The following is a 27,054-nucleotide window of genomic DNA, read 5'->3' as shown; positions in this document are numbered from 1 at the left end:
CCCACTGGAAATTCAGGTCCCACTGCAGACCCCTAATATGCCATCTGGCATGTGTCACCAGCAGGATCGAGGAGACCATTAGCCCGCAGACTCAGTCATTCTCATGGAAATCCAAGATAGAGCCTGAAACATCAGTATCATAGACTTATTATCCCAGAATCGTTGCTCGGGAGGATAAGCCCGAAACTGAACTATGTCCAGAACAGCTCCAATGAATGGGAGTGTCGAGAGGGAGTCAGGTGTGACTTTGGCAAGTTGGTAGTGGACCACAGAGAATGCAGGAGGTTCGCTGTAGTCTGTAGGTGAGAGATGACAAGCTGGGATGAACCCGCCTTAAAAAGTCAGACGTCAAGATAGAGGAAGACTGGCACCCCTGATCTCTGCAAATGAGCTACGACCACTAACATCACCTTGAGGAATACGCAAGGGGCACTGGTAAGGCCGTAAGGGAGCACAATGGATTGAAAGTGCTCGTGGCTCACTATGAACTGTAGGTAACGTTGATGGGCGGGCAGGACGGGGATGTGAAAATAGGCTTTCTGCAAGTCCAACGCTACCATCCAGACTTCTGGGTCCAGGGCAGACAAAAACCTGAGCCAATGTGAGCATCTTAAAATTATCTTTTTTGAGGCTAAGGTTGTAGGTTCTCAGATCAAAAGTAGGGTGAAGCCCTTTGTTCTTTTTGGGGATCAGAAAGTAGAGAAGATATCAACCACTCATTACTTTTGACACCGGAACCCTCTCAATGACTCCCTTGGCCAAGAGAGTAGTGACTTCCTTGGGGACCAAGGTCAAATGATCCTTCATCAGCCGATCGTGAGATGGAGGCAGAGGAGGAGTGGAAAATTCTAAAGGAAGGGAGTGGACCTGCCGAATAATCTATAAAATCCACCTGCCTGGTGTTATGGACTGCCAGTGGTGGAAATGATGGCTGATTCTGCTACCAACTGGACACTTGTTAGGAGGGCTTAGAGGCTGCAGGGGTATTGGTGGTTGTGATAGACCTCTGAATACCTGACCTATGGGGTCCATTTGAAATGCACCCTCGCCCCAGCCCACTCTGGGAAGCTTGCTGGAGATGACGTGGGGCAACTCCGAGGCCCAAGGACTTGCCCATAGCCGGCAATCCTTAAAGCGCTCTAGCACAGAGTCTGTCTTGTCTTGGAAGAAACAGTTGCCATCAAAGGGTAGGTTCATAAGGGAAGTCTGAGCATCCTCTGAATGGCCAGATGTTCTCAGCTAGGCATGGGGTTTAAGTGTCACCATAGACAAAACCACTCTGCCCAGTGAGTTGGCTGTGTCCAAACCACACCTAATGGTGAACTTGGCTACATCTCTCCCATTCTTGAACGCTTGGGAGAAAACGGCCCAGGCCTCCTCTGAGACCTGTGGTAGCACTTGTTCAACCATGTGCCAAAGAATGTGGGAGTAGCGGCCCAACATGACCGCAATGCAAGGCTGGTGGAAGAAAAGATCTATCCCAAGCTATTTAATCTCTTGGATTCCCTGTCCGGTGGTGTGGCAGGGAATGTGCCATGCGATGTAGAAGCTTGTACCACCAAGCTCTGAGGGGTGGGGTGTTGGGTGAGGAAGTTGGGTTCTCCAGATGTGGGACGGTGGCAGCAGGCAATTGTTCTATTCACAGAAATCCCTGTGCTGGGCTTGAACCAGGGTCCCAGAAGGAGATCTGTTAGTGCTTCATTAAACGGGAGCACAGGTTTGGAAGCAGAAGCTTCTGGTTGTCGCACTTACGTTAAGATGTTAGTCTTGACTGCCACTGAGGGCAACTCGAGATCCAGAACCTCAGCTGCCCTCTTCACCACTATGGAATATGATGCTCCCTCCTCCGTAGCCACAGTAGAGGGAGAAAGTATACCAGTATCTGGGGATGTGCCCAAACCAGTGGCATCACCCAGTTCCTCACACCAGTCCATACCTTCCTAGACTTCTAACTGGTATTCTAAAGGGTCCAGTGTACCCTCCCATTCTTCCTCCAAGCCTAGCCATTTAGAATAGGACTCAGGCGCCCACCTAGGACACATTGGTCCCGTCGGTGACGAAATCCGATTCGGTCGACTCCGTTCCAACTTAGTGTTGGATTTGTGGATATAAATGGGGCTTGCGCCATAGGTGGATGCTGACTGCGCAGTAAGAATCAGCGTCAGGGCTGTCGTTGAGAAACTTCACTGTAGCACGACCGTCGCTGGTCCAGATCCATGAACGGATTCACGGGGGGCCCAACTGAGGCGAGGCCTAAGCTGCCGGCACCGTACCAGATGGGGTCCCCGCAGGGCCCAAAGGCACACCAAAGGGATTTGGCCGCTCAAATTTTCCAAAGCATGTACTATGTTCAGTAATGTATCTTGCATCTGTGGTCTCCGTAACTCAACAATGAATAACAACGATTTGTCTTTTCGGATTCTAAAGCCACCAATTCTCCCTTAGCTCTGGAGGAACAGGCATGGGTGTTTTCAATTTCCAGGTGGTGTAGCATTGTGAAAACCTAGAGATTATTCACCAAGCTAATAAAGTCCCTGTGCCCAAGTCACTGCTCGGTGCTAATCAAAGAGTGTAGTGAAAATCGCAATGAGTAGGGTGCTTTACATCAAAATCTTCCAAGCACTTCTTTTGGGTACACTAGGAAACAACTGTACTAAACATGCACATCGTGTTACGGATGCAGCTTCATTAGTCTTTGAAGAGTGGTAGCATGTACAAAACAATTTGATTTTTTAGCAGAGCATTTTCAGTCCTCCACTTTCAGGAAAGAGAAAGATGCACCTTTGTCTCTACAAAGAAACACCTACTAGATTTCAACTATAACTTTGAAAGAAACTCCTCCAGCTGTATACAACTGAAGAATCGTGCAGCACTCACTTACTTTAAAGCAGGTGCTCTGCAATTACATATTTCTAAATTATATGGAAATCAGCTGATCTTGGTTGAGTATATTCCACTGTAATCTTAGTTGAAATGTGCAAAATAATGTGTGTAAACAACTTTAGAGGAAGGTGAAACTACAAGTAAGCAGTCAGAAGGGATACCATTGTACTTCTATGGTATAAACTCTTGTATGCAGGCCGGCGAAATGCTCTTCAGTAACCTGAACATCTATAAGAAAGCTTTAGCCACCAAGAATGTGACACCAAAGCAGACAGGGAGTTAACTGACCCAGATCCCGATTCTAAACACACCCTTTCTTAACCCAAACTGCTGCTTTCCTGGCTCTTCACTGCTATTACGTCTTAAAACCATTAAAACAAACCTTGTATCACAATTTCAGAGGTTGCAGTAAAATATACCAAGGCAAAGTGAATGCTCTGGCTGTACTGAGCTTACCTTTCGTGCTTTTAGGGATGATCTGGCTCCATCGAGGCTTGTACTCCTGCTGACTGATATATTGGTTGAACAAGCCATCTATAAAGATAAATACATTTGGTTAGAATGTTGATCTGCCGGGTATGCGGTCTGATACAAGTAAGGATCATAATCACGTCTATGAACCATTATTATCTCATAAAGGTCACTTAATGTTAGACTGTCAACCTAGGAAACCAGGTGCAGAACAGGAGAAGAGGGGAAAAAAGAAAGGCATATTACTTGGATGCTCGCTTGGAAGAACACCAGAGAACCAGACACACCCATTTTTGGGCCAAAGGATATCAACAAACAAATCAACAAAGTGATAGGCGCCTGCAATGGGCAAAGCAAGGCACTTATGAAATAAATACATGGTAGTTCATCAATGGGAATATAACATAAATAAAATTCACATTCCTCTTTCCTACTTTTACAGCCTATCTAGCCCGTTTTTTTTGTGCCAAAGATTTCAACAATGCTCAAAAATATAATTAAGAATCAAAAGACATAGGATCTGAGAGAGAAAAGCACGGCCAGAGTGGTGAGAACTAGAACGTTGAGTTTCATGTTCAAATTTCATAGCAAAAGAACTAGGATGCAATTGCAGATGAAGTTAAAATGCTGTGCTTCCATGTTCCACAGTTTCTTGGGTAGCCTAAAAATATACAAAATACAAGCACACGAGACAGAACAAAGTCAGAAGATCTGGTGGCATTTATCTCAATGGAACTGAACAGTAAACCAATCCAAAGCAGTGGCATGCACCCCTCCGACAGCAGAGCAACACCAACCCTCCTACAGTTCAGAAAGAAAGGAACTCAGAACTGATATCTTCAAGGTACTCTACCGCAGACAGGCCGACTTTTTTTCCCAGTCATTATCTCCACCTCCTCCCTCTTTCCCCTCCCTCACGTATCCCATTGGACCTTGCACCCTCTCCTCCCCACCCCACCCCACCCCACCCCAACCACAGTACAATATTGCTAGTCAGCTAGGAAGGCACTTTAGGAATTCCAAAACATACATTTTTTTTTTGTTTAAACATTTTTTTATTATTTTCGTACCAACAACCAATACAATTCCCTCAGGTGCCCCAGCACCCCACCGGAGAGTGTGATATACAGCAGTTCGACTATTTATGCATAGGAAAAGTTACCCTTCCCGCTTGGGCTCCCCCCTCCCACTCCCTCCCGCAACCCATGTCAGTGTGCCCCCATCTTCCGGTCCTCCCCCTGATGCGGAGGAATTCCAAAACATACATACAAACATGCATACAAAACAAGACACTTGACTAAAGATTTTTAATCATATTATGTTCTCAGACAAAGTACCATTTGAGCAGGGGAAAGCTGTGGAAGATAACAAGTCCTGATCCTTTTTCAAATGCAAAGTTCTTCAATCTATTGTATGGCATTAGGGCATCAGACTCCCAACATTCTTGCCCTAAATCTCAGGATACTGTGCGATCAAACAGTATTAAGGTACAGATCTTAAGACTCTGGATAACTGTTATGAAGTCCTGTCAGCCTTAGGGCGGTCATAGCTCAATCTTTTTGCCTTTCCTCCTAAATGTTGCTGAACCTATTTTCGTTGGTCACAGGACTCTGTGCATTTTACCACTGCTAACCAGTGCTAAAGTGCTTGTGCTCTCTCCTTAAAACATGGTAGAATTGGCTTATACATAACTGGCATATTTAATTTAATTATAAGTCCTTAGGAAGGTGGTACATCTGTACCCAGCGACTGTAAATTAACTGCTACTAGTGGGCCTGCAGCAATGATTGTGCCACTCACTTAAGTAGCCCTGTAACCATAACCGAGGCATGCCATTGCAGAGATTGTGTGTGCAGTTTTAAACTGCCATTTTAACCTGGCAAACATTAGCCATTTGCTAGGCCCAAACCTTCATTTCTAATACATATAAATCACCCCAAGGGTAGGCCCTGGATAGCCCAGAGGGCAGGGTTGAATGTTTAAAAAAAAAAGTAGGACTTGTACCTTTAGGTTTTACATGTCCTGGTAATGAAAAACTCTTAAATTCATTTTTCACTACTGCAAGGCCGATCTCTCCCATAGGAGAGCATTGGAGTTGTCTTATTACATTTTCCAAATGGGAAGAGGTAACGAGGTTATCTTTGGTGTCTTTGGAGTTGGAATACAAATCCCAAATTAGTGGTGAAGTCCGGTTTATCACAAATTTTAAAATGCTATTTTTGGAAAGCTGGCACTTTTCTGCTCTTAGCCTTTTAGTGCCTTTAGCCTGGTGTGGGTCGTTTGACTGGGTGTAACTCACAGACTTTGTGAATTCATTGCAGACAGTCACACAATAGAGGGATTAGGTGCACCTGAGTGGGCCATCGGCTGGAAGGATGTAGTGGTGGGGTACAGCCCCTCTTACAGCTGAATATCCAGTGCTCTCGGGGCGTGGCTTCGCCGTGCAGCGAAAAGGCCACGTTCTAAAGCGGCTACGCCGGCCGAGCTACATAAATCCTTAATATATCCGTCATAGCTGCCCTGGATGGGTGCCTGTTGATGTCGCATTGCCTGGCGGGTGCGGCGCCCTCCTTGGACAACGTTTGCGGGAGCTCAATGAAAAGATCGCGACGGCAACGCGAGTGAGGCCTGGCCGCGCCTGCCATTGGAGGAGCCGGGACCTTGAGTGCCTCTGCATCCCCGTTTGGAGGTGGGGCGGCGCGGCCTCGCACCAGCGGATCAGGAGTTCCTCCGTTCAGGCGTGTGACAGGTGCCGGCTGCCGTCTACTGGCAGAGAGGATGCTGGGACACACTGAAGCGGGAGCCGGGAGAGGCGGTAAGAGACGTGCACCCGAGGACTCAGCTGCGAGAGCGGCGGCCGGGACGGGGCGCGCTCCGGCGGTGAACGGGGAGCATCAGAAACGGACAGCACGTGGCGCGGATACAAGGCGTCCTCGCCCCCGCCCCCCCCCCCGCCGCTGATGCAATTCTGTGCAGAGGTAGCAGGAAGGATTCCCCGCCGGGCCCTGTAAAGAAAGGTGGGCCGCAAATGTTCGGGACCTATTGCCATTGGCACACACGAGGAGAAGGGAGCGTCGCGAGGTGCCCGTGGGCCGCTGAGTTGGGGGAGTGTGAAGGGGATCCTCCTCTGACTAGGATCTCCTTAAGAACTGGAGGCCAAGTGTGGCGGTCGATTCGAACTGGTACCTGGTCCAATGTGACACGCTCTTGTGCACTGCATGCCAGCTACACTTGGCTGAGCCCTGTCCAGGTATCCTTTACTGTAAGCACCTGAAATAAGAGACGACCTCCCTGTGGAGACCATCCCAGCCAACTAGTAGAAGTAACCAGTACATAATCAGCCCAAAAGAGGAGGCATACAGAAGCGGAGCCTTCACTCGGAGTCGTGGAGTGTGTGGACAGATCGGCACTTCAAACAGCGTAGGGTACTTGCGGCGCTGTTTACAGAGTGGTGGCAGAGTGGAATCTGAGGGTGCTGACTGGTGGCGGCTCTCCTGTTGGACGAGCCCAAGGAGCGCTTTGACGTTGTTGCAGGTGCTGTGATCGAGAGTGCCGGAAATCATCACGCGGCGCCCGGGGGGGCGGCACGGCCGGCCCCCGCTTGGCATGGCCTTTGCTGCACGTTGGCTGGGGCAGCTTGACGGGCGGGCGGCTGGCAGGTAGCGGCCATAGCGTGCTGTGTTGATAGGAAGCCCAACCACGAAGGCGAAGTTGGGGCGACTGGTGAGTCTTGCGGGGCACCAGAGACGGACATAAGCATGCATGCGCTGATCTGCTGCAGTGACAACGACGCGGGGTGGCATTCGGGGCTGTGCTTGGTCCCTCTGTGAAGACATCTGGCGGCAGGGACATACTCTTGGAAGGAGCATCCCGTACGGACCCGCGAATAACTTGCGGCAAGCATCTCTGGAAGGGGATACAGGATGGCCAAGATGGGGAAATCTGAAGCACGGCAGCCCAGGCTCACATTCGACAAGAAAGCCACCAAAGCAACAGAAGGTGAGACCAGCAAACAAAGTCAGGAGGAGGAGGGTGCTGCTTCGGTGCCACCAGCAGAGGACATCCGATCCATGTTTAAGGACCTCAAGGCCAGCCTCCAGGGTCTGGATTCCAAAATGGACTCCCTCGCTGAGCGTATGGACCGGATTACGCAGAGGATGGACAAGCAGGAATGGCGAACCAGTGTGTTGGAAACTAGAGTTACGGAAACAGAAGAAGGGCAGACGGAACTAGCCAAATAGCTACGCGAAATGGACGGAGTACTGCAGGTAATCCGATTGAAGAATGAAGATTTAGAAGCGAGATCGAGGAGAAACAACGTACGCATTACGGGTATATCGGAAACTACAGATATTCAGAACATGGAACGGTATGTGGAGACCATGTTGAAAGACCTATTTGGCCCCGCTCTGTCCCCAATGTTCCTAATAGAGCGGGCTCACAGAACATTGGGCCCACGGCCAAGACCGGGTGCACCGGCGAGACCTATCCTGGCAAGAATCCTTAACTACAGAGATCGGGATGCGGTTCTTAGAGCAGCGCGGGAGAAAGGGGATGTGCAATACGATGGGAACTCCATTGCCTTATACCCGGACTTCACGGTGCAGGTTCAAGTGGCCCGAAAAGAGTTCATGCCAGCCAAGAAGATTTTTCAGCAGATTGGCACGAAATACTCGCTAATCTATCCGGCTAAGCTGAGGGTGCAGGGACCGGGTAAATCGGCTTTCTTCACGGACGCGAAGGCTGCGCTGGCGTATGCTAAACAGCTGGCTAAGGACCACAGACAAAAGCCAAGGCCAGGGGACCCAACCGAAGCGAACTCTCTGAGCGATAATGACTGAATGAACTGAACAGCGACACCGTTTGGTCAGATAAGTCCATAACCTCACGTTATAATGTTGCGATGGTTGTAGTAACAGTTATGCTCACTGTGTGCTGCATCTTCTGGCTAAGTATTATGGCATTATCTGGTTTCGCTAGGGCTGAGCCAGTGCGTGTGTGATGATGGACAGGACACCGACTGGGCACTAGTCTTGGGGTAGTAAGCCACAAGCTCGGTCACCCTGCCATTAGCGCAGGGGTGTCATGCCGGCAGACCTGCGTTCCCCATGGGATGATTCCCATTGGGCTCCTATTATGGGGCTACTGCTTACATGTTCTGGTGAAGGGGGGGTTAATCACAACCTGATTGGGGGGTTGGTGTGAGTGGGGGGAGGGAGATAGTTCAGTTAGTTTTTGGGGATCTGCCAAATAATGAATATACGCTCAGCGATTGCTGTTGGTTGTTGAGAAATATCGAATCCGCATATGTGCATGACCTGGATGTTGGTGCAAAGTGCGTCGGACTGGGGAAAAGTTGCGAGGATGACCTGGGGGGCTCAGAGATTGCGGCGGGCAGTTGGTATGCCTGGTCTTTAATGTAAAGATGTCACATTTAAAATGTATTACCTGGAATGTGAGAGGTCTCAATGACCGTCGGAAGGCGAGGCTGGTCCATGCATATCTCATTAGGCACGGTATAGACATATGTCTGCTACAAGAAACACATCTGACTGATAGCACTGTGGGTATGCTGAGTCACAGGCGATGGGGGGAGATAGTGGCCGGGAGTTACTCCAACTACTCACGTGGGGTAGCAATATTGCTGCACAGGGGTTTACAATGGCGAACTCACAGCTCACTGATAGACAGGGAAGGGCGATACATTCTGCTGAAGGGCATATTTTACAACACACCGACAATGATCATAAACACCTATGGACCCAACACAGACGACCCGGAGTTTTTTTCGGCGTCTAGGGCACATGATGCAAGCATCTGCTTACGCTTCGGTCATATGGGGGGGCGACTTTAATGCAGTCCTCTCGGATGTGGCTGATAGGCAGGGCACATCACGGGAGCACCACCCCAGGGCAACGACACTGCTAAATGACATTATAGCCGACATGCAACTAGTGGACTCTTGGAGAATGCTCCACCCCACGCTGAGAGAAGGAACCTGCGTGACCCACCATCATGGTGCCTGGTCGAGGCTAGACTTCTGGTTGGTATCAAGGGATATGCACACGTGGGTACCAGAAACTGAACATCTCCCGCGCACATTGTCGGACCACGCTTGTGTACAGCTGACACTCAAAGTGCCTGGTCCGTACATAGCTCTGTTTAGCTGGAAATTTCCCTCGGGGGCATTGCAAGACCAGGTCTTTCGAGAGAAATTACGGGGGACAATAGAGGATTACTTCGCATTAAATGAGGGCACTGTGAAATCGCCAGGCACTGTATGGGAAGCATTCAAAGCTGTGATACGTGGGAATTGTATAGCACTCAGGACAGGGGTACTCAAAGACATACGAAACACATTGCAGAGACTGGAGAGGGAGATAGGGGAGCTGGAGCGTGCGCCGGGCTGCTCTCAAGATCCCACTAATTTGGTGAAAATCCGGACTAAAATATCAGATTACCAGGTGGAAGCAGAGAGGGCAACAGCATATCTATACAAATCTGCGAAAGCTAGGTGCTATGGTGAGGGAGACAGAGCAGGGAAAACATTGGCGGGGCTACTCAGATCACCTAGGGGGGCGAATTACATAACTGAACTAACAACGGAAGAAGGGGACTTGGTTAGGTCACCGCCAGAAATTTTGAATACGATGTCCCGGTATTATGAAACACTATATGCGTCCAAGACTAACCCTTCCCAGTCGGTCATAGCGGACTATTTGGAAACCGTGGCGTTGGCATGGTTTAGCAATAGCGCTAGGCAGTATATGGAACTTCCCATAATGATAGAAGATGTAAGGCAATTAATAAGTAGTATGCCAGCTGGGAAGGCTCCGAGGGCTGATGGTCTAACGGCCGCCTTCTATAAAGAGTACTCAGACATTCTGGCGCCACGCCTGTTGTAGGTATACCTCGAGGTCATGGATACAGGCATCTTTCCCCGACCCTCAGAGAGGCAACCATAATAACACTGCTTAAACCGGATAAAGACCCCAAAGCGCCTGAATCGTACCGCCCGCTCTCCCTCATAAATCTGGACGCTAAAATCTATGCCAAACTCATAGCAAATAGGTTGCAGCCCATGTTACCGCAGATAGCACTGCCGGACCAGTCGGGTTTTATACCGGACCGCTCGACTGCCCACAATCTACGTACACTGTTTGGCATCCTACACTACCTGGCCCCACATGTCCAGGCCGCTGCTGCGTTGCTGGATGCCACGAAGGCATTTGACTCATTGGAATGGCGATTTCGGTTTGCCCTGCTGCCTCGCATGGGGTTCAGCCCCCTGTTTATTAAGCAAATACAGCTGTTGTATACGAATCCTATGGCACGGGTACGAGTAAATGGACAGGTGTCGGCGGCCTTCAATATCACCAGGGGAACATGGCAAGGCTGCCCACTGTCGCCTCTGCTGTTTGCCTTTGCTACGGAGCCATTGGAGGCTCGGCTCTGCCAACACCACACGCAAAGAAGCATAGGGTTCACGTCCAGAGGTCTGCTGATCTCAATGTACGCCGATGACATGACGATATATCGTACGAATCCTAGGAATAATTTTGTGGAAGTTATGCGTGAGATTGTTTGCTATGGTGCCCAACAGGCATCCAGGTGAATTGGTCCAAGTCAGTGATATTTCCGCTGACGGCACCACCCAGTTCGATGTAGAATACCCCATACAGTGGGAAAGCGTAGAAGTCAAATACTTAGGAATATGGGTGAGCAGATCGGAGCAGGACATATGGTTGGCAAACTATGGGAGGGTGATGGACTGGGTAGAGAGCAAAATACAGAAATGGAAACACCTGTCGTTGTCACTGATGGGCGTATAGCCATAATCAAAATGGTGATTCTGCCAAAGCTCCTATATTTGTTTGTGAATATTCCAATGCCGTTAAACACACATTTTATCAGGAAACTAAGGTCCCTCGCCCACGAATTGGTATGGGCGGGTAGACAACCGAGAGCATCCTGGAAGTTGCTGACACTCCCCTTCGATCAGGGGGGTCTAGGGGCCCCTGACTTCGAGCTATATGCGTATAGTGCGCAGGCGCAATATCTGCACTTTTGGCAGCACCCCACGCCTTTCCAACCCGTCGTAGCGATAGAAACGGATAGAGTAGCTCCCAACCCGTTGAATACGGCGGTATACCAGCCGTATAAAAGGCCTCATTTAGAAATTGACACGGTGGAAGCTCTGCGATGGGCGTGGTCAGGGATTGCCAGAAGGGCCAAACTTGAGGAGTTATACGCACCATCTATACCGCTGGGGGGCAATCCGCTCTTAACTCCACTAATGGACAAGGCAGTCACACTTCGGGCCATGGCACACAAACTGGTAAAGGGTAAGGACCAGGTACCCACGGCATCAGACACACTTTTGTATTATCAGCTTCGAGCTGCGTGCCGTACTAGATATGTGGCCTTTCCGTAGGCACCGCCCGCGCTACCTGCGCTTGAGAATGTGTTGGCGAATCCGTCTCCTCGCAAATTGATTACACGTATATACAGTATAACACAAAAGGAATCGCCGATAATGGTGTGCACGGCTAGGGCGGACTGGGAGAAGGACACAGGTGTTGATATCAGATAAACAGTGGCATTATTGCTGTTCACAGCTCGAACATTTATCACCTAATTATAGATTACGGCTAATTCACTTTCATTTTTCGCATAGACTATATCGCACGCCCTCCCAGCTACATCGCATGGGCATACACCCGGACACAAATTGTTGGAGGTGTGGTGCCCCTGGTGCCACATTCTCGCATTTGGCATGGGACTGCGGCCCGATAGGAAGGTACTGGGAGGAAGTGATTGAGCATGTCCGACAGATTACGAAACATAGGGTGCCTGCCTCTCCGCTGACGGTGCTTTTGGGATTTGTATTTGAAGTCCCGAAGACCTCCCGTAGACTTACGGCCATGCTGTTGCTGCTAGCGAAGAGGCAGGTGGCGATTCATTGGAAAAAGCAACAGGCCCCTACCATAGCTGCATGGGTAAATACAGTGATTTACTGTAAAGACCAGTTGTCGCACTATTGGGAGTTAATGCCCAACAGATCTAGGCCGGCGGACATCTGGCAACCATTTGTGGCCTGGCTGGAGGCTCAGACTTAAATAAGGAGATAAGAAGGGGAGCCCGGAGGGGGGGGGGGGGGGGTATGGATATGGACTGGAGCTTTAGACCACTTCCGTCAGTGTTCATTACAAACGGGGAGAAGTAAGTGGGTAGACTTGATGATTGCTGTAGCACTTAGGGGTACAGGGAAACCTGCGGATTCACGACAACCATGTAGACTGTAAGATCAGGTGAGTGAGGTCTTGGAGGATTAGTGTATGGCAGAGGGGGTGGGGAGGGAGGGTTGTTGTTTTGGTTAAAGTTAATTAAGTGCACATATGTGTCATAAGCTATAACGGGACGATGAATAGCTAAAACGAAAGCTGTAAAGTGTTTTATGGCATTGCTGCTGGCCCGTTTCATCGTAAGCACGCAAGATGTACATTGTTTGTTATGCTGAAGTCAGAAATTAGCTGCCGGCCTCCGGGTTGTGGGCAAAAAGCTGTGTCAACCTATTCTTCTCACAGTTAATAAAAAAAGAATATCCAGTGTTCTCCCATCAAACAAAGAGCCAGGGAGGCAGGAAATTCAATGCACCTCAAAGCCACTGTCTAAAAAGCTCCTAACAGAACCAGGGCACCAGTGTATAAAAGAAGGACCTGAGACACCACCGCTTCAGTACACTTCTGGACCTGTGGATACTCTGTGAGGAAGAAGGACTGCTGTGCTGCTACAAGTACTGCCACTCTGCTAGACTACTTCTCTGAAGGAACTGCTGCACTGCTGTCCTGACCTGCTGACACCTCGCCTGGAGAAGGAGAACTGGACCTGAAACCTAGAGAGACTCAAAGTGCTAGTCTGCTGGCATCCTGATCTGAGCAGTTCCAGGACCCGTCTTCAGTGAGTTCCTGACTGTCTAAGTGGTGCCTCTATGGTCTTGGACCCTTGGTGCGGCTCTTGAGGTTCTGAAATCAAGCTTTTGGGCTCTTCATGAATGGCCCCGTTCGTATTGGAACCATGCTGCTGATACCACAATTCAGCGCAAACTGCAGCCAGCTAGTCTCTATGCGCAGCAAGTATTGTTCACCCACAGGGGACTGACAAAGCGAAGCTCTAGCCCGCATGTCTGGGACATTAGGCCTGCTCTTCACACTACATCAACTGCCGCCCGGGACATTCTCCTTGCTCCTCACGACCCTCTCCATCCCGAACGAAAATCTTGTCACAATAATTGAGAAAGTAAAACTTCAGAAGGATTAATCTGGGACTGTATCCATCCCGCTCTCCATCATGGTCGACCTAAACTTTTGATTTTGACCTGGCGCAGAGAGACTAGATACTTTTAGCTGCCACATTGAAGTTCTCTCTTTAAATATTCATACCTCCGTGTCTACTGATTGGAATTTTGTAATTTTGGTCTTGTTTTAGCTATAAAAATTTGCTCTATTTTTCTAACCTGATGTGGGATCTTTTTGTGGTGTTTTCACAGTTTTATTGTTTGAAGTGTTGCATAAATGCTTTACACATTGACTCTAAGTCAAGCCTGACTGCTCTGTGCCAAGCTGCCAGGGGGTTGAGCATAGGTGCTTGACCAGGGTTCACACCTCAGTCAACCAGTAACCCAATTTCTAACATCAACCCTCTACTTCTAGTTGCAGAGCCATTGTTATAACTGCTCTGCGAGTTAGAAAGGAGACATCCACAGTAAACTGTACAGAAAGTGGTGGGAGACTGTATCTTTAGCTTTAAATTTCGGAAAAAGGGTTCAATTACTGAATATGATAGCAGAAAATAGATAATTATTTGACTTGTTAAAGGACAGGAATGATTGACACCTAGACTCTGATGAAATCTCCACTCAGGTAATGGCTGTACTTATAAGTATTCTATGGCAAGGCCATGTAAGATATGACCTATGTGTAATCAACTGTCTAGACATGATGCTGTCTCTAATGTTGCTTTACATGTAAAGTGCAATAACACCTAGTTTTAGAGCTCCGTTATAGAAGAACTTATTATCAAAATAAACATTTAGATCTATTTCAGATTAATTTATGTGCAAGAATTTTAAATGACTGCCTGGTTTTAGGTCCTGGTTGGCATAAAATAACCTCTTGTAAATAAGGGTCTATTAATGGTTGTGATGTGGTGGATGCATAAGCTCTTATTTTAATAACCTCTCTTCAGCCTCCAGTATCACTGGTAATGGAAAACTGGTGGACTGCATAGCCAAATCAACAAGAATATAAAGCTCAGCCCTGCTGTGGTTTACCTCTTTTCAGACTAAACAGATCCACCAAGTCAAGTTGGGTTTCTTTCACTCCAAACCCTAAACCATCTCTGGGGGACACACCACTAGACTATGGTCAACACCTACATGGCCCTAATGGTATAAATAACTGATAATAATAAAATCAGTATCCAAAGGTGTGCCAATGATGCACACCTTCATCTCAACCCACATGATCAATTAAAACATGGGTAACAAGTAGTAATTTGAGGGAAAAACATACAGGTCTGGATGTCTCAGAACTGACCCTGCCTGAAAGGTACTAAGAAAGAAATATTGTATCAGGGCTGGAGAAACACAACACTTCTCTCTTATTGGACAACCTTTTAGGGCTCTCGCCACCACCTGCCCAAAAAGCACAAAATGTGTGCATGCGGCTTGATGAATAACCCTCTTTAAAGCCTCCAGTTACTCAAACACTCAAAAATGCTTCCATGTTTTCCACTTCTTATGAGTCCAGTTCTCTAGGCTACTCAGAAAACGAAAAGGTTCACTTACCAGTAGAAGTAATTTTGAAGCTTGAACACTTATCTGGAATTGCCATGCAGGGCAATATGCAACCAACTAGAAGTTGGGTCCGAAAGTCTCTTTTTTAATTTGGGGCGTCTTCAACCATTTGGTGCAATGCCCATCCCCATCCCCTATGATGTCAGAAGTACACCACCAAGATCCCCTGCGTGATTGCTGCAATCAGTTTTTTTCTCCCTTTTACGCTGACCTCTCATGTCTCTAAACCTAATTACGCTCCTTTGCTATATCAATCTTCTGACTCCTTGATTATTCGCACTTTCTGTGGGGAAGCAGGAAGGCACATGTAAATCCAGAAAAGACTTCAAGCTGCAAAACTACTCCTATATGTAAGTGAACCTTTTCGCTCTGTGGTGTGAATCTTTTCTGGATTCTTAGGCTGTTCATTCATTATAAAGCAGTATTCTCCCCAATTGGGAGGTTGGGTTAAAGTCAGTGTGAATTTGACAAATTGCGTCTTGGGACATTCTGTCCCATTAGTGCTTTTTCACTAGCACGTATGTCATTGTGGTAGTGCTTTGTAAAGGTGTGCACTGATGCACTGCCCTAAAATGTCAAGAAAACTCTGGCTATAAACACTAGCACTAACTGAATGTGGCTTTGTACTATTTTTATTTGGACTAACTCGACTATCCATCTTGCAATGGTGCTCTTAATGACTGGCAGTCCCTTGTTGCCAGGTCTAAAGGATACACAGAATTGTTTACTTTCCGTTATTGTTTTGTGTCCTGTAAGTAATATGTGACTGCCCTTCTCCATCACATCTGTGCAGGGCTCTACCAGGCTGTGGTTTGGACTGTTGGAAGATAGCTGGTGGTTCTACTGCTTAGTTCAAGTTACATGATATGACCTTGGGTTTTTCCATATAACTACCCCGTTCTTAAGTAGTTGTATGTATGGTTCCTTCACTTTGAGAGCTTGTAATTCGCTGACTTTTCGCATCGATTTAATGGAAACAGAAAGGCCATTTTCATTGTTAGAAATTTAAGTCCAGTCTTGTGTATGGGCTTTAACAGTCTTTTAACAGCTGTGTTAATTCTAGATTAAGATTATAGATTAGGATGCCACATTGCAGTGGGAGCAGAGACATGTTTTATTCCTTTGAACAACCTTTTTATAAGTAGTGCTGCAAAGTAACTTTTCCCTATAGTCCCCCTGGTTTAAGCCAAGATAGCAACGAGGTGTAATTTTATGGATTGTTATGCTATGCCCTCATCTAGTAGGAATGTTAGGTATTTTCCAATGGTAGTGTCCCTTGTCTGCTCATGTGTGATATTTCTTTCTTACACCAGTGAAAGAACCTCTTCCACCTGGCTGCACAGTATTGGTGTGTCATTACCTTCCTAGATTTCCTGAGTATTTCCATGCATCCCTGTAGTATACTAGGGTGCCCAAACCCAATGTATTTAGGAGTCATGCTGTTCTTCTGAGGCTGACTGGTTCCAGGTGGCACTCATGTCCTCCTTTAATGGTGAGTAGATTCTAAGGGGGAGCACTCTTGGCCGCACACCGCTGTTTGTACCGCCGTGAGGCCAACGGCTTTGCTTGCACACCTACTCAACTGCTCACCTGCTGACTTTCGAGCGCCGTGGGGGCAACGGCCGCTTCTTTCACCGCCACAACATCGGACCACAGCTCCCAGGGGCCCCAGGGTCAGAGGCGCACTTGGCACGTCACTGGCTGCGCCCGGAGGCGCGAATAAAGATCGGAGCGCCGAGCGCTAAGTGGGGAGCACTCTTGGCCGCACACCGCTGTTTGTAACGCCGTGAGGCCAACGGCTTTGCTTGCACACCCACTCACCTGCTGACTTTCGAGCGCCGTGGGGGCAACGGCCGCTTCTTTCACCGCCACAACATTGGACCACAGCTCCCAGGGGCCCCAGGGTCAGAGGCGCACTAGGCACGTCACTGGCTGCGCCCGGAGGTGCGAATAAAGATCGGAGCACCTCCCGCCCCGCGGGACGCGCGCGGACGGCGCCGGGCAAAGGGTGGGCCGTCTGTGGCCTTCAGGGGCTGAAGGAGGCTGGACTGGGCCACTCCCTTTGGTCTTTCATTGCTATCCTGGACACTTAAATAATATTATATTACTACCTTATATTATAGGCGTCAATAGAAAGGTATATGTTTACCTGTTTATTCTTGCTGTAGTTATACTCTAAAAAATGAACACTAGGCTTAGTACGGGCAGGAAATCCTTGGCGGGGGGGTCTGTCAGAGGGACATTAGATCAGTTTATACAAGGGCTGCCTCAGTGTTAGAACAAGAAATCGCACTCGCTGAGCGGCGCCTATCCTCTGATTTACAGAATAAACGCTCCTCCTTGGGGGCTATCCAGCTAGCTACTACCCCATCCCATCACGGTACAGGTATAGAACAAATAAGTGATACAGGTATTCCCCTACAGTTACAAGACTTATCAGATTCGCAAGTAAGAACTAGGGAACCTATTACTATAGACATCAGCATAGGATCACAAACTGAAGCCTCTATTGATGAGCAACTACTAGTGATAGCGAGTAAGTCTACTATTAAAAAGAATAGTACAGCAAAAACACAAGGACCAGGGTCAGGCCCCCCAACAAAAAGTAAGCGTGGTGGAAATAAGCAAAAAGGAAGTCGAGCAAAAGCCCCTAAAGTTGCCACGAGCCTCATGATTACTAAAGATCCAGCAGAAAGTAAATCTGATCTAGATAATCTGATAATACACTTCCACCAAGATCTCATGAGAAACATAGAGCAACTGGTTAAGTCTTTATTATTACCTCTTGTTGAAAGGGTAAAGAGAATGGCGGAGCAACTGGGGTCTATTCAAGATATTGGTATTGCCAACACAAACTTATTGAGGGAACTATCTGTTAAAAGGTGCACCTCGAACCCTCCTGGCCCGGTGACGGTGTCAGTGTTGAAACCAACTAATCTTGCTAACAGCGCTAAGCCGTCACCCCTTACCAATGAAAACATCCTGGCTACACAGATCATGAATATTGTCCCCAGGGAGGTAAGAGACGGTGGGCCACCAAACAAGCAAAGTCATGAACATAGTAATATTGGGGGGAGATCCCATATGGATAAAAACTCAAAAGGATCCCCTCAGCATATAGATCTTCCACCGGAGGCAGAACCTTATGTTATTGTACTTACTGGGGTACCAGAGTTATTAACGGGGAACTTCGAAGGCCATCAGAATCTTAAGAATAAGGTTATGCACTGGCTAAGAGTGAAAAGGCCATTACCCCCCAACATAAATGGTGAAATCTTACACGTTAGAAGGTTAGGCTGGGTGGGATGCAGACCAAAGGATGTACATGGGGACATTATTATTATCAATTTCAGGGATTACAGGGCGACAAATCACATCAGAGACTGGTACCCGGAGGGTTATGAGGGAGGTATATCCACTCGAGATTTAAGTTATTTTTACCCAAAGACCCTAGTAGGAAATCCTTTGAGATCAGGATATCCAAATACCCGGACAACGGTAGGCCCCACGTTTAATATTGCTACCTCCAATCGTTTCACCTCTCTCTCTGGATTGGAGGGGGTAGATTGACCCTCTACCCCACATCCCAGCAAATACATCCCTAAGGAGCAGCAATTGACAAATGGAATTGGATTGATATCCTGGAATATAGCCGGCCTGTCCTCCAAGTTTGATAATCATGAATGGAGGGAATACATAACCAGGTTTCACGTTATTTGCCTGCAGGAAACGTGGGTGGTAGATCATGACCCTTTTGAGTTAGCAGGTTATGGGTGTTTCGCCGTCCCCGCACAGAAACTAGCATCAGGTAGAGCAAAAGGAGGATTAATCATATACGTGGACCTGCAACTGGAAGGAGTGTGGACCAATTTGAATTGGAACTCGAATCACTTCCAAGCCCTAGGGCTTCAGATAAATAGATTAAACATTATTCTGATCAACTTCTATAATGCCACAGCTTCGAGCAGGGAAGGTTCAATAATGTGTGATTTATATAATCATCTGACCGCTGAGATCGATCAGAGTAAATCAACGGTGGCCCCATGTGTAGTGCTAGTGGGCGATCTAAATTGCCATCTGTGTCCCAACCTAAAACCTAGCATGGGTGACTGGTTTGGGTGCACTGTGACAAAAGGATTGCACCTCGAACACACCGAGGAGGGGAGGGAATTAGAGAAAATCATGAAAATCCACACATTAAGACATACACTTGATTTGGTGGGTTAAGAAGAAGGAGGTGGGGTCACCCCAACATTTAAGGGGAGAGGGTGTAGCTCCATCATAGATTTCATACTAGTTTCCAATCTATTTCGGGATTGGATAAGAGGGGCTACTATCGATTGGAGCATATTTAGCGATCATAACCCGCTTTCATTATGGATAAAAAAATGGTCATCTCAGGAAGTAATGAGAGATGTACAGATACGCAGCATAGAAAAGGCAATGGACCAGGGGAGGCGTCTAAGATGGTCTAGAATAGACGGAGGTGCCTTTTATAAATCCTTAATTGAGAAAGGCAAAAAAGAGATTGAGGTGTGCACCGACCCCTTGGTAGATGGCCCGGCTGTGACCAAAGCATTTGAAACAATGGCCAGTTTAATAGATGGGCTGTTAAAATCTACTCTGCCCCGGAAACAAAACAATGCCCCGTTATGGTTTAACAAAGATTGCTCACGGGCACAGAAAGATCTTAAAGAAAGTCTGAAATCAAGACCCAGAGATAAACTACGTATAGCACAGTGTAGGATTGCCTATAAAAAGGCTATTAAATGCAGGAAATTTGCCCTACAGCTCCAAACCTGGGGAGATTTAAGGGAAGCAGTGGACAGGAGGGACATAAGTGCCTTCTGGAAAATTATAAATAATCCCTGTTTTCAGGACACCGCAGCCCCGGTAGTTGGTACATCTATTCTCCCTGAGCATTGGTTTAATCATTTTAAAAGCTTATATAATTATTCAATTGAGAACCCTCAGGCTGATGAGGAGCTGTGCCCTTGGCGGGCAACTATTGAATTCACCCTTGAAGAAGTCACAGTGGGTATCCAGGGGCTAAAACATAATAAAGCACCAGGTCCAGACGGGATTCCCCCAGACCTTTTTTTAAGCAAGACAGAATTATGGGCTCCTATACTGACACGGGTAATTAATGTAGCCATTGCCGTAGGTATGCCACGGTCATGGCCATCGGCAATAATAGTGCCAATTTTTAAAAAAGGACGACCGCAGTGCTATCGCCCCATATCTTTAATTGATGTGACGGCGAAAGTCCTGGGTAGAGTAAATTTAAACCGTTTGTTAGACTGGGCGGAAGAACATCACATAATTTCAGATCTTCAATATGGATTCAGGACTGGTAGATCAACAACAGACCAGTGCCTGAATCTCTATTTATTAGTGGCCAAATATACCCTAGCAAGTGACCAGGCAGTATATTTGGGGTTTATGGATCTCTTGGCAGCATTTGACCACGTAAACAGAGAAAAACTATGGGGCCTTATGATAAGATTAGGGGTAGATTCAGGCTTAGTAAACATCATGAGAGCACTCCACTGGAATACCTCCGCCAAAGTACGTTTTAACTTGGCTGGAGATACTACTGCACCTTTTTGTTGTACCAGTGGAGTGAGACAGGGCTGTATATTGGCCCCGTTCCCGTTCTCTCTATATATTAATGAACTGGAACAGGCATTATGTAAGCAGAATGTAGATACCCCAAGGGTGGGCTCCCGTTCCATCCCGGTGTTGTTATACGCCGATGACGCGGTCCTATTGGCACGAACACCGAAAGGTCTGCAGTGTCTAATAGACGGTTTTGTTGATTTTATGGACACCCTGGATCTGACAGCCAATTTATCCAAATCTTATGTCTTGCTAGCAGGAACCAAACCCTGTAAAAAATTCACCTATAGAATAGGCACACACACATTAGAACAAGTGAAAACCTTTTCTTACCGGAGTCTTTTATTTGATGGGCTTTTAAATTTTACATTTTTAATTGAAGAACGGAGCACAAAACTGGTCTCGTCATCAGGGGCTATAATGAATTATGGACGAAGGCTGGGTTGGTGGTCACCAGAACAGGTTATGCACCTGTATGGCTCTATTTGCTGCTCCAAAGTAATGTATGGAGCAGAAGTTTGGGGCTTTGCCGGGATTCAGCAAATACAGACCGAGGAGAATAAATTCTTGAGAAAGATACTCAAAACTTCTCAAAGTTCTTCGGCCCACATCATTCATGCTGAATTAGGGAGGACTCACATTGAGGACCTGATCAAGGCCAGACCCCCTATGGCTTGGCTTAGGATCTGGTCCAACACTGAGGTAGACCTGAGTAGGCAAATCATCAGAGACTGCAGGGACAAGGGGATGCGTATCCCGTGGCTTAAATATGTAAAAACCACCCTGGAGGGAATAGGATGTATGGATCGCTTCACCAATCCCATCACAATTATTCCCCAAGATAAGAATAGAATCAAGAGCTTGCTCCTGGCAAAGGCCGTTGAGCGCAGAGCCTACATTGAAGGTAGGAAGCCCACAGTCTGTGCTTATAGTATGGTGAAAACAGTAGATGGTATGGAACCATATCTTACTCTTGTGCATAATGTACAAAATAGGTTTCTATTTACTCGCTTTAGGCTTAACCTCATACACCATTTATTGGCGGACCCCTCTGGTTTTACCGCTACTGTTGAGCAGAAGGGTACCTGCGGCTGCGACAATAAATCTCCGCAGGATACCCTTCACTTTGTTTTATTATGCCCTTTTTATTCTTCCCCTAGGCGTCGCTTCCTAGTAAGAATTTTAAAAAATGGCAAATTCAGACAAGTTAAGGTTGCCTTATTATATTTGCAAAGGGCTGAGGACCCACTGACCCTTGCATGTATAATAATTTTTTTAAAGGTTGCTTTTAGATTAAGAAATACCAGAGGGTAGTTTGGATCAAAAAGGGCTGAATGTATTTATTGAAAATGTTTTAATCTGTAAATGTACTGAATTGAATGTGGGTATTTCTTTTTTTTCTTTTTTCTTTTCTTTCTTTTTTGTACTTTTATGATATTTTTTAGATATCGAATAAAGGTTTCTTTGAGTAGATTCTGACGAGGGGTATCTACAATATTTTGCTCTGTGCTATCTCCACTAAGTCTGAGAAACACATCGGTCTGGCTCACTGTATTGCGATACGGATAACTGACCTACGTGTCTGTCTGCACCTACTTATAACAAGAGGTATCAATGTAATTGGTCGAAAGGTGTGTGCAAATATGCATGAACAGTCTTTTGACAGGGCACTAGACTGGAACCGTTGGCTTGGCTAACTCGACGAGACGTTTTGTCATTTTGCGTGTTGCAATTCTGGGTTCTCTATATGGCAGGAACAAGGTATGACCTATGCTCATTGAGAACCTTCAGCTCCTTGGTTTACGGACGAGCTCCGGATGGAGAAGAGTCTATGCAAGAGGTTGGAGCATGCATGGCGTAAACACTATGAGCCTGCAGCCAAATGTGCATATAAAGCAGCGCTAAGAAAATGTAATTCCTTAAAGCGTAACTCCATTAGGACTCTTTTTGCCAATCAGATTAACTCTTCTCATAAGTCGATGAAAGACATTTTTAATATTGTACAGGGTTTTATTAAACCGGTGGCACTGAAAAGCACTATTCCTTCCTCCAAAACACTTTGTGAAAAACTAGCTACTTTCTTCCAGACAAAAATCCAGGATATTTACTCCTCCTTCCCACTCTCGGGACCACCAGATTTTCCATCTCATATACTGTGTGCAACTAGCATGTGGGCAGCATTTCGCCGCCTAAGCTTAGACACATCTTTGGGGGATCTTAACAAGATAAAATCAGGCTCTCCTGCGGACCCTTGTCCGGACAGATTTTTTAAACTACTTGCCCCTTGGCTTCTCCCGGTACTGAATGATATCTGGAATTCCTCGCTGGTGACGGGGTTTACCCCTCCAGCTGGAAAAATGCATATGTCCACCTCATTTTGAAAAAGGAAGATGCAGATCCCACAGAGCCCAAATATTTCAGGCCAATTTCTCTTCTTCCTGCTCCGGCTAAAATTCTAGAAAAGGAAGTCGAGAAACAACTCAGGGATTTCCTAGAGTCGAACCATCATCTTCACGACTCCCAGTCTGGCTTTAGATTCGGATATAGTACAGAAACGGCCCTGCTGGAAGTGGCAGAAACTATCCGGGAAACAGTAGATCAAGGAAGCTGTGCGATGCTGGTGCTGCTGGACTTATCCGCAGCTTTTGATATGTTGTCGCACAGAATCCTCTTAAACAAACTCAAGGGTCTTGGGGTGTCGGGAACGGTTTGGGCATGGTTCCGCACTTTTCTAGAGGGGCGCACGCAGCAAGTGGTTCTCCATCCTCATACCTCCACCTCCAGCACCCTTAAGTGTGGGGTTCCACAAGGCTCGGCCTTCAGTCCTACGTTTTTTAATGTGCATCTTACCCCTTTGGCAGCAATAATTGAGAAATATGGGGTGAAGGTCGTCTCGTAGTGTTCTCCTTTAAAGATCACAGTGAGACAGCCTTTGTTAATTTCAAGCAGTATCTTTTGAACCTCTCACCCTGGGTGACCGAGAACTGCTTGAAATTAAAACACAGATAAAACGAAGATCCTGTTTTTTAATCAACCCATTACCCCACGGCCAGAGCTCTGGTGGCCGATTGAGCTAAATCTGCCTCCTTTTCTAGCTACTTCTGCCAGGAATTTGGGCTTTAAGTTTGACACAGTATTTACTCAGAAGACTGCAGATTATTGAGAACGCAGCAGCTAGGCTTGTGCGGAACGTGCCAATGCGTCACCACATAACCTCCCATCTGCTCAGTCTTCACTGGTTACCAGTGAAAAGAAGAGTAGAGTACAAAGCTCTCACTTTGACACATAAAGCAATGAACAACACTGGTTCGCATTATCTGAGGCAAAGATTTCGAAAATACAGCAACAAGAGAGCACTTCGATCAAATGACCAGAATTTTCTGGTCATTCCACGTTTTGCAAAGGCCAGGACTGGAGGTCACTCCTTTTCGGTTAAAACTACCACTCTGTGGAACACTATGCCGGAACATCTAAGGAAGATGAACTCTGAACAAATGTTAATTAAAGCATAAAAAACATGGGTCTTTGCTCTTCCCTAACTCTCACCTCCGGGTCCCATGCCCAGGTCAACTAGCATTACTAGCGCCGGGACACTTCCGTTGGGAGTAGACGTGCGCTCTACAAGTGATCTATTATTATTACTATTATTATTGAGAGTATCTCCTCGTACAGGGTCAGATGCTCTCCTTCACTCTGTCAGTTGGTACACAGGCTTCTAAGCACTTGCCAAACTGACCGCTTCCCAGCAAGTTACATATACATCAGGTGCTGTCCACTCACATCTGGAAGACTGACTGTCATGCAGACACCAGCCCTCATCACAACAGCTCTTCGCGTACTCTGGGCAGCAGACCTTTCCTCAGTCAGCAAGAACTCGGAACTATAACAAAAGGGGGTGGTATCGGTCCCACTTTAATACTCATTTTGCAGGCAGGGGATGCTGTTTCACTGACTCTCTGAGACTTTAGAACCAGATTCGGGTCCAGTACCTAGTTTGGGGTGGTCCCCTTTCCAATTTCATCTTCTAGCTGGGGTGCGGTCAAATCCTTTGTGCAAGGCGCTGGCTCTCACAGCAGGTAGCGATGGTGCTGAGTCCAAGCAGGAGGACCCAAAAAATCGAAGCCATGAATTGTGAAGTCTCTGCACGTGCCAGAATTCATCAGGGCCGGCTTTATCGCCGGTGGCACCCTGTGTGACAGTCTTTTTTTGTGCCCCACCATGACCTGCTTCTCCCCTAACTACCACCCTCCAACAGTGCCCCTCATTCCCGATAGTCCCCTCTCGGACTAGATTTCACTTTTTTTATAGCACTACTCATAGTTCACTCACACTCAGTTCTCTGATCTACATGGTACACATTCTTTGCAACAGGCACATTAGGCCTCTGCACTACTTTATGATGAGCCAAAACTGCAACTAGACAAAAGTTCAGCTCTCACCAGCAGGTTCGTTATTCACCAAAGATATTGTGCCATTGTTTTTGTTGCCTAAAACGGCTAGATGCACAAGGAAAACTGCAGCACATGCTTTTAAACCCATAAGTTATTTCAAAACACAGCACCTCCCACTTAAGTCAGCAGCAGGTGCGGCTGCACCGCTTACACTGGTCATCATTTTCTTTCCATGGCATGTGTGGTTGTAGATATACATGCTGTGCATAGACTGTAAATCAGTCCTCCCTAAAGTGGTGACTAATCTGTGGGTGTTCCAGTTCATTGAAAAGTTGTACAAAATACTGCTTGGCCAACTTTGGCCTGTAGTCTAGCTAACACAACTACACAGTAGTGTTTTGTGAAGGTGTGTGGTGTGAACCAAGTAGCTGCTTTGCAATTTTTAGCTATTGGAAGGCCATAGAAGCCCCTCTTTGCGAGTGGAATTAGCTTTTGGAGGGACTGATAAGATTCTCTTTGCTTTGGTATAGCAGGTCTGTATACATTTACCTATCCACCTGCCAATACCGGATTTGGAAATGGGCTTACCTTTGTGAGGTTTTGAAAAAGCAACACATAATTACTATTTATAAATGGTTTTGTTCTATCTGTATTGTACATGAGAGCTCATTTGACATCTAGAGTGTGGAGTGCACTTTTTGCAACAGGGTCTGGTTGAGGGAAAAACAGACAGATCTATAGATTGGTTGCGGTGGAATTGCAAGACCACCTTATAAAGGAATTTTGGATTGGTGAGGAGGGCTACCTTGTCATTATGCGCCTGAAAGAAAATCTCCTAAGGTTAATGCCTGGAGCTAGCTAAAATGTCATAAGGAAGTAAAGCGACTTCCAAAGAAAGGAATTGGAGTGGACATGAGTGAAGAAACTCAAATAGGGGACCCATGAGCCTAGTGAGAACGATACTAAGGTTCCATGATGGTCGTGTTGGGTGGGGGGGAGAAGGATGGTTCTGGGAGGGATTATCCTTTTGAAACCTTCTATAAAGGCTTTGATAACTGGAATCTTAAAATGAGACATCTGTTGTCTATGTTGTGGGTAAGCAGAGTATGATAGAGGTAAATGCCAGTTTGCAGGTTTGCAGATGTAGCAGTTAACAGAACATGTCCTGTACTGCTAGTGTGAGTAGGTCAATTTGTTTTGATTGGCAATAGTGGACAAAACGCTTCCTTTTGGCTGCATAGCATGCACGTGTAGTTAGCCTATGTGCCTCTTTGACAATGGCCATACATTCTGGTAGTAGTTTGAGATATTCAAATTTCAGGACTTCAAGAACCAGATCGCAGGGTGACTTGGAGTATGGGTGGGGTATTTCTCCATGGTTCTGTATGAGAAGGTCCGGCCTGACTGGCAGCTTCTTGTGAGAAACGACTTCTAGTTCCAGAAGTATTGTGAACCATGGGTGGCAAGCCCAAGTGGGTGCTACCAGAATGAGGCTCAGGGATCTTTGCCTTAACCTCTGAACCACAAATGAAAGTAGGGGAAGAGGAGGAAAAGCACAGGCAAATATCCTGGACCAGGTAATCCACAATGCATTGCCTTTGGACTGAGGGTGTGGGTATCTGGATGCTAAGTTTTGGCCTTTTACATTGTCTGCATATGCAAATAGGTATATTTTGGGAATGCCCTATTGTTGAAAGTATTGGCGGAGGACTTGGGGGTGGGGTTCCCACTCGTGGATCTGCTGCCACGTGCTGCTGAGGAGGTCGGCAAAGTCGTTGTCTTTTCCTGGGAGGTGTTCCGCTAGTAGGTGTATTTTGTGATGGAGAGCCCACC

At 46.9% G+C, this 27,054-nt stretch overlaps 1 protein-coding gene across 2 annotated transcripts in view; it reads right to left on the bottom strand.

Annotated features, from left to right (window-relative positions):
- Positions 1 to 27,054, bottom strand: part of MKLN1 (muskelin 1) — a 653,324-nt gene that overhangs the window by 322,828 nt on the left and 303,442 nt on the right. For both annotated transcript variants that reach the window (XM_085653584.1, XM_085653585.1), the window contains exon 7: positions 3,340 to 3,417. In XM_085653584.1, coding sequence (XP_085509710.1) covers positions 3,340 to 3,417 — 78 coding nt within the window. The remainder of the gene's footprint in view (positions 1 to 3,339; positions 3,418 to 27,054) is intronic.

This window comes from Triturus cristatus, chromosome 4_1 (assembly GCF_964204655.1).
Source record: "Triturus cristatus chromosome 4_1, aTriCri1.1, whole genome shotgun sequence".
Taxonomy (NCBI): Eukaryota; Metazoa; Chordata; class Amphibia; order Caudata; family Salamandridae; genus Triturus; species Triturus cristatus.
This window is presented reverse-complemented; position numbering and strand designations above follow the sequence as displayed.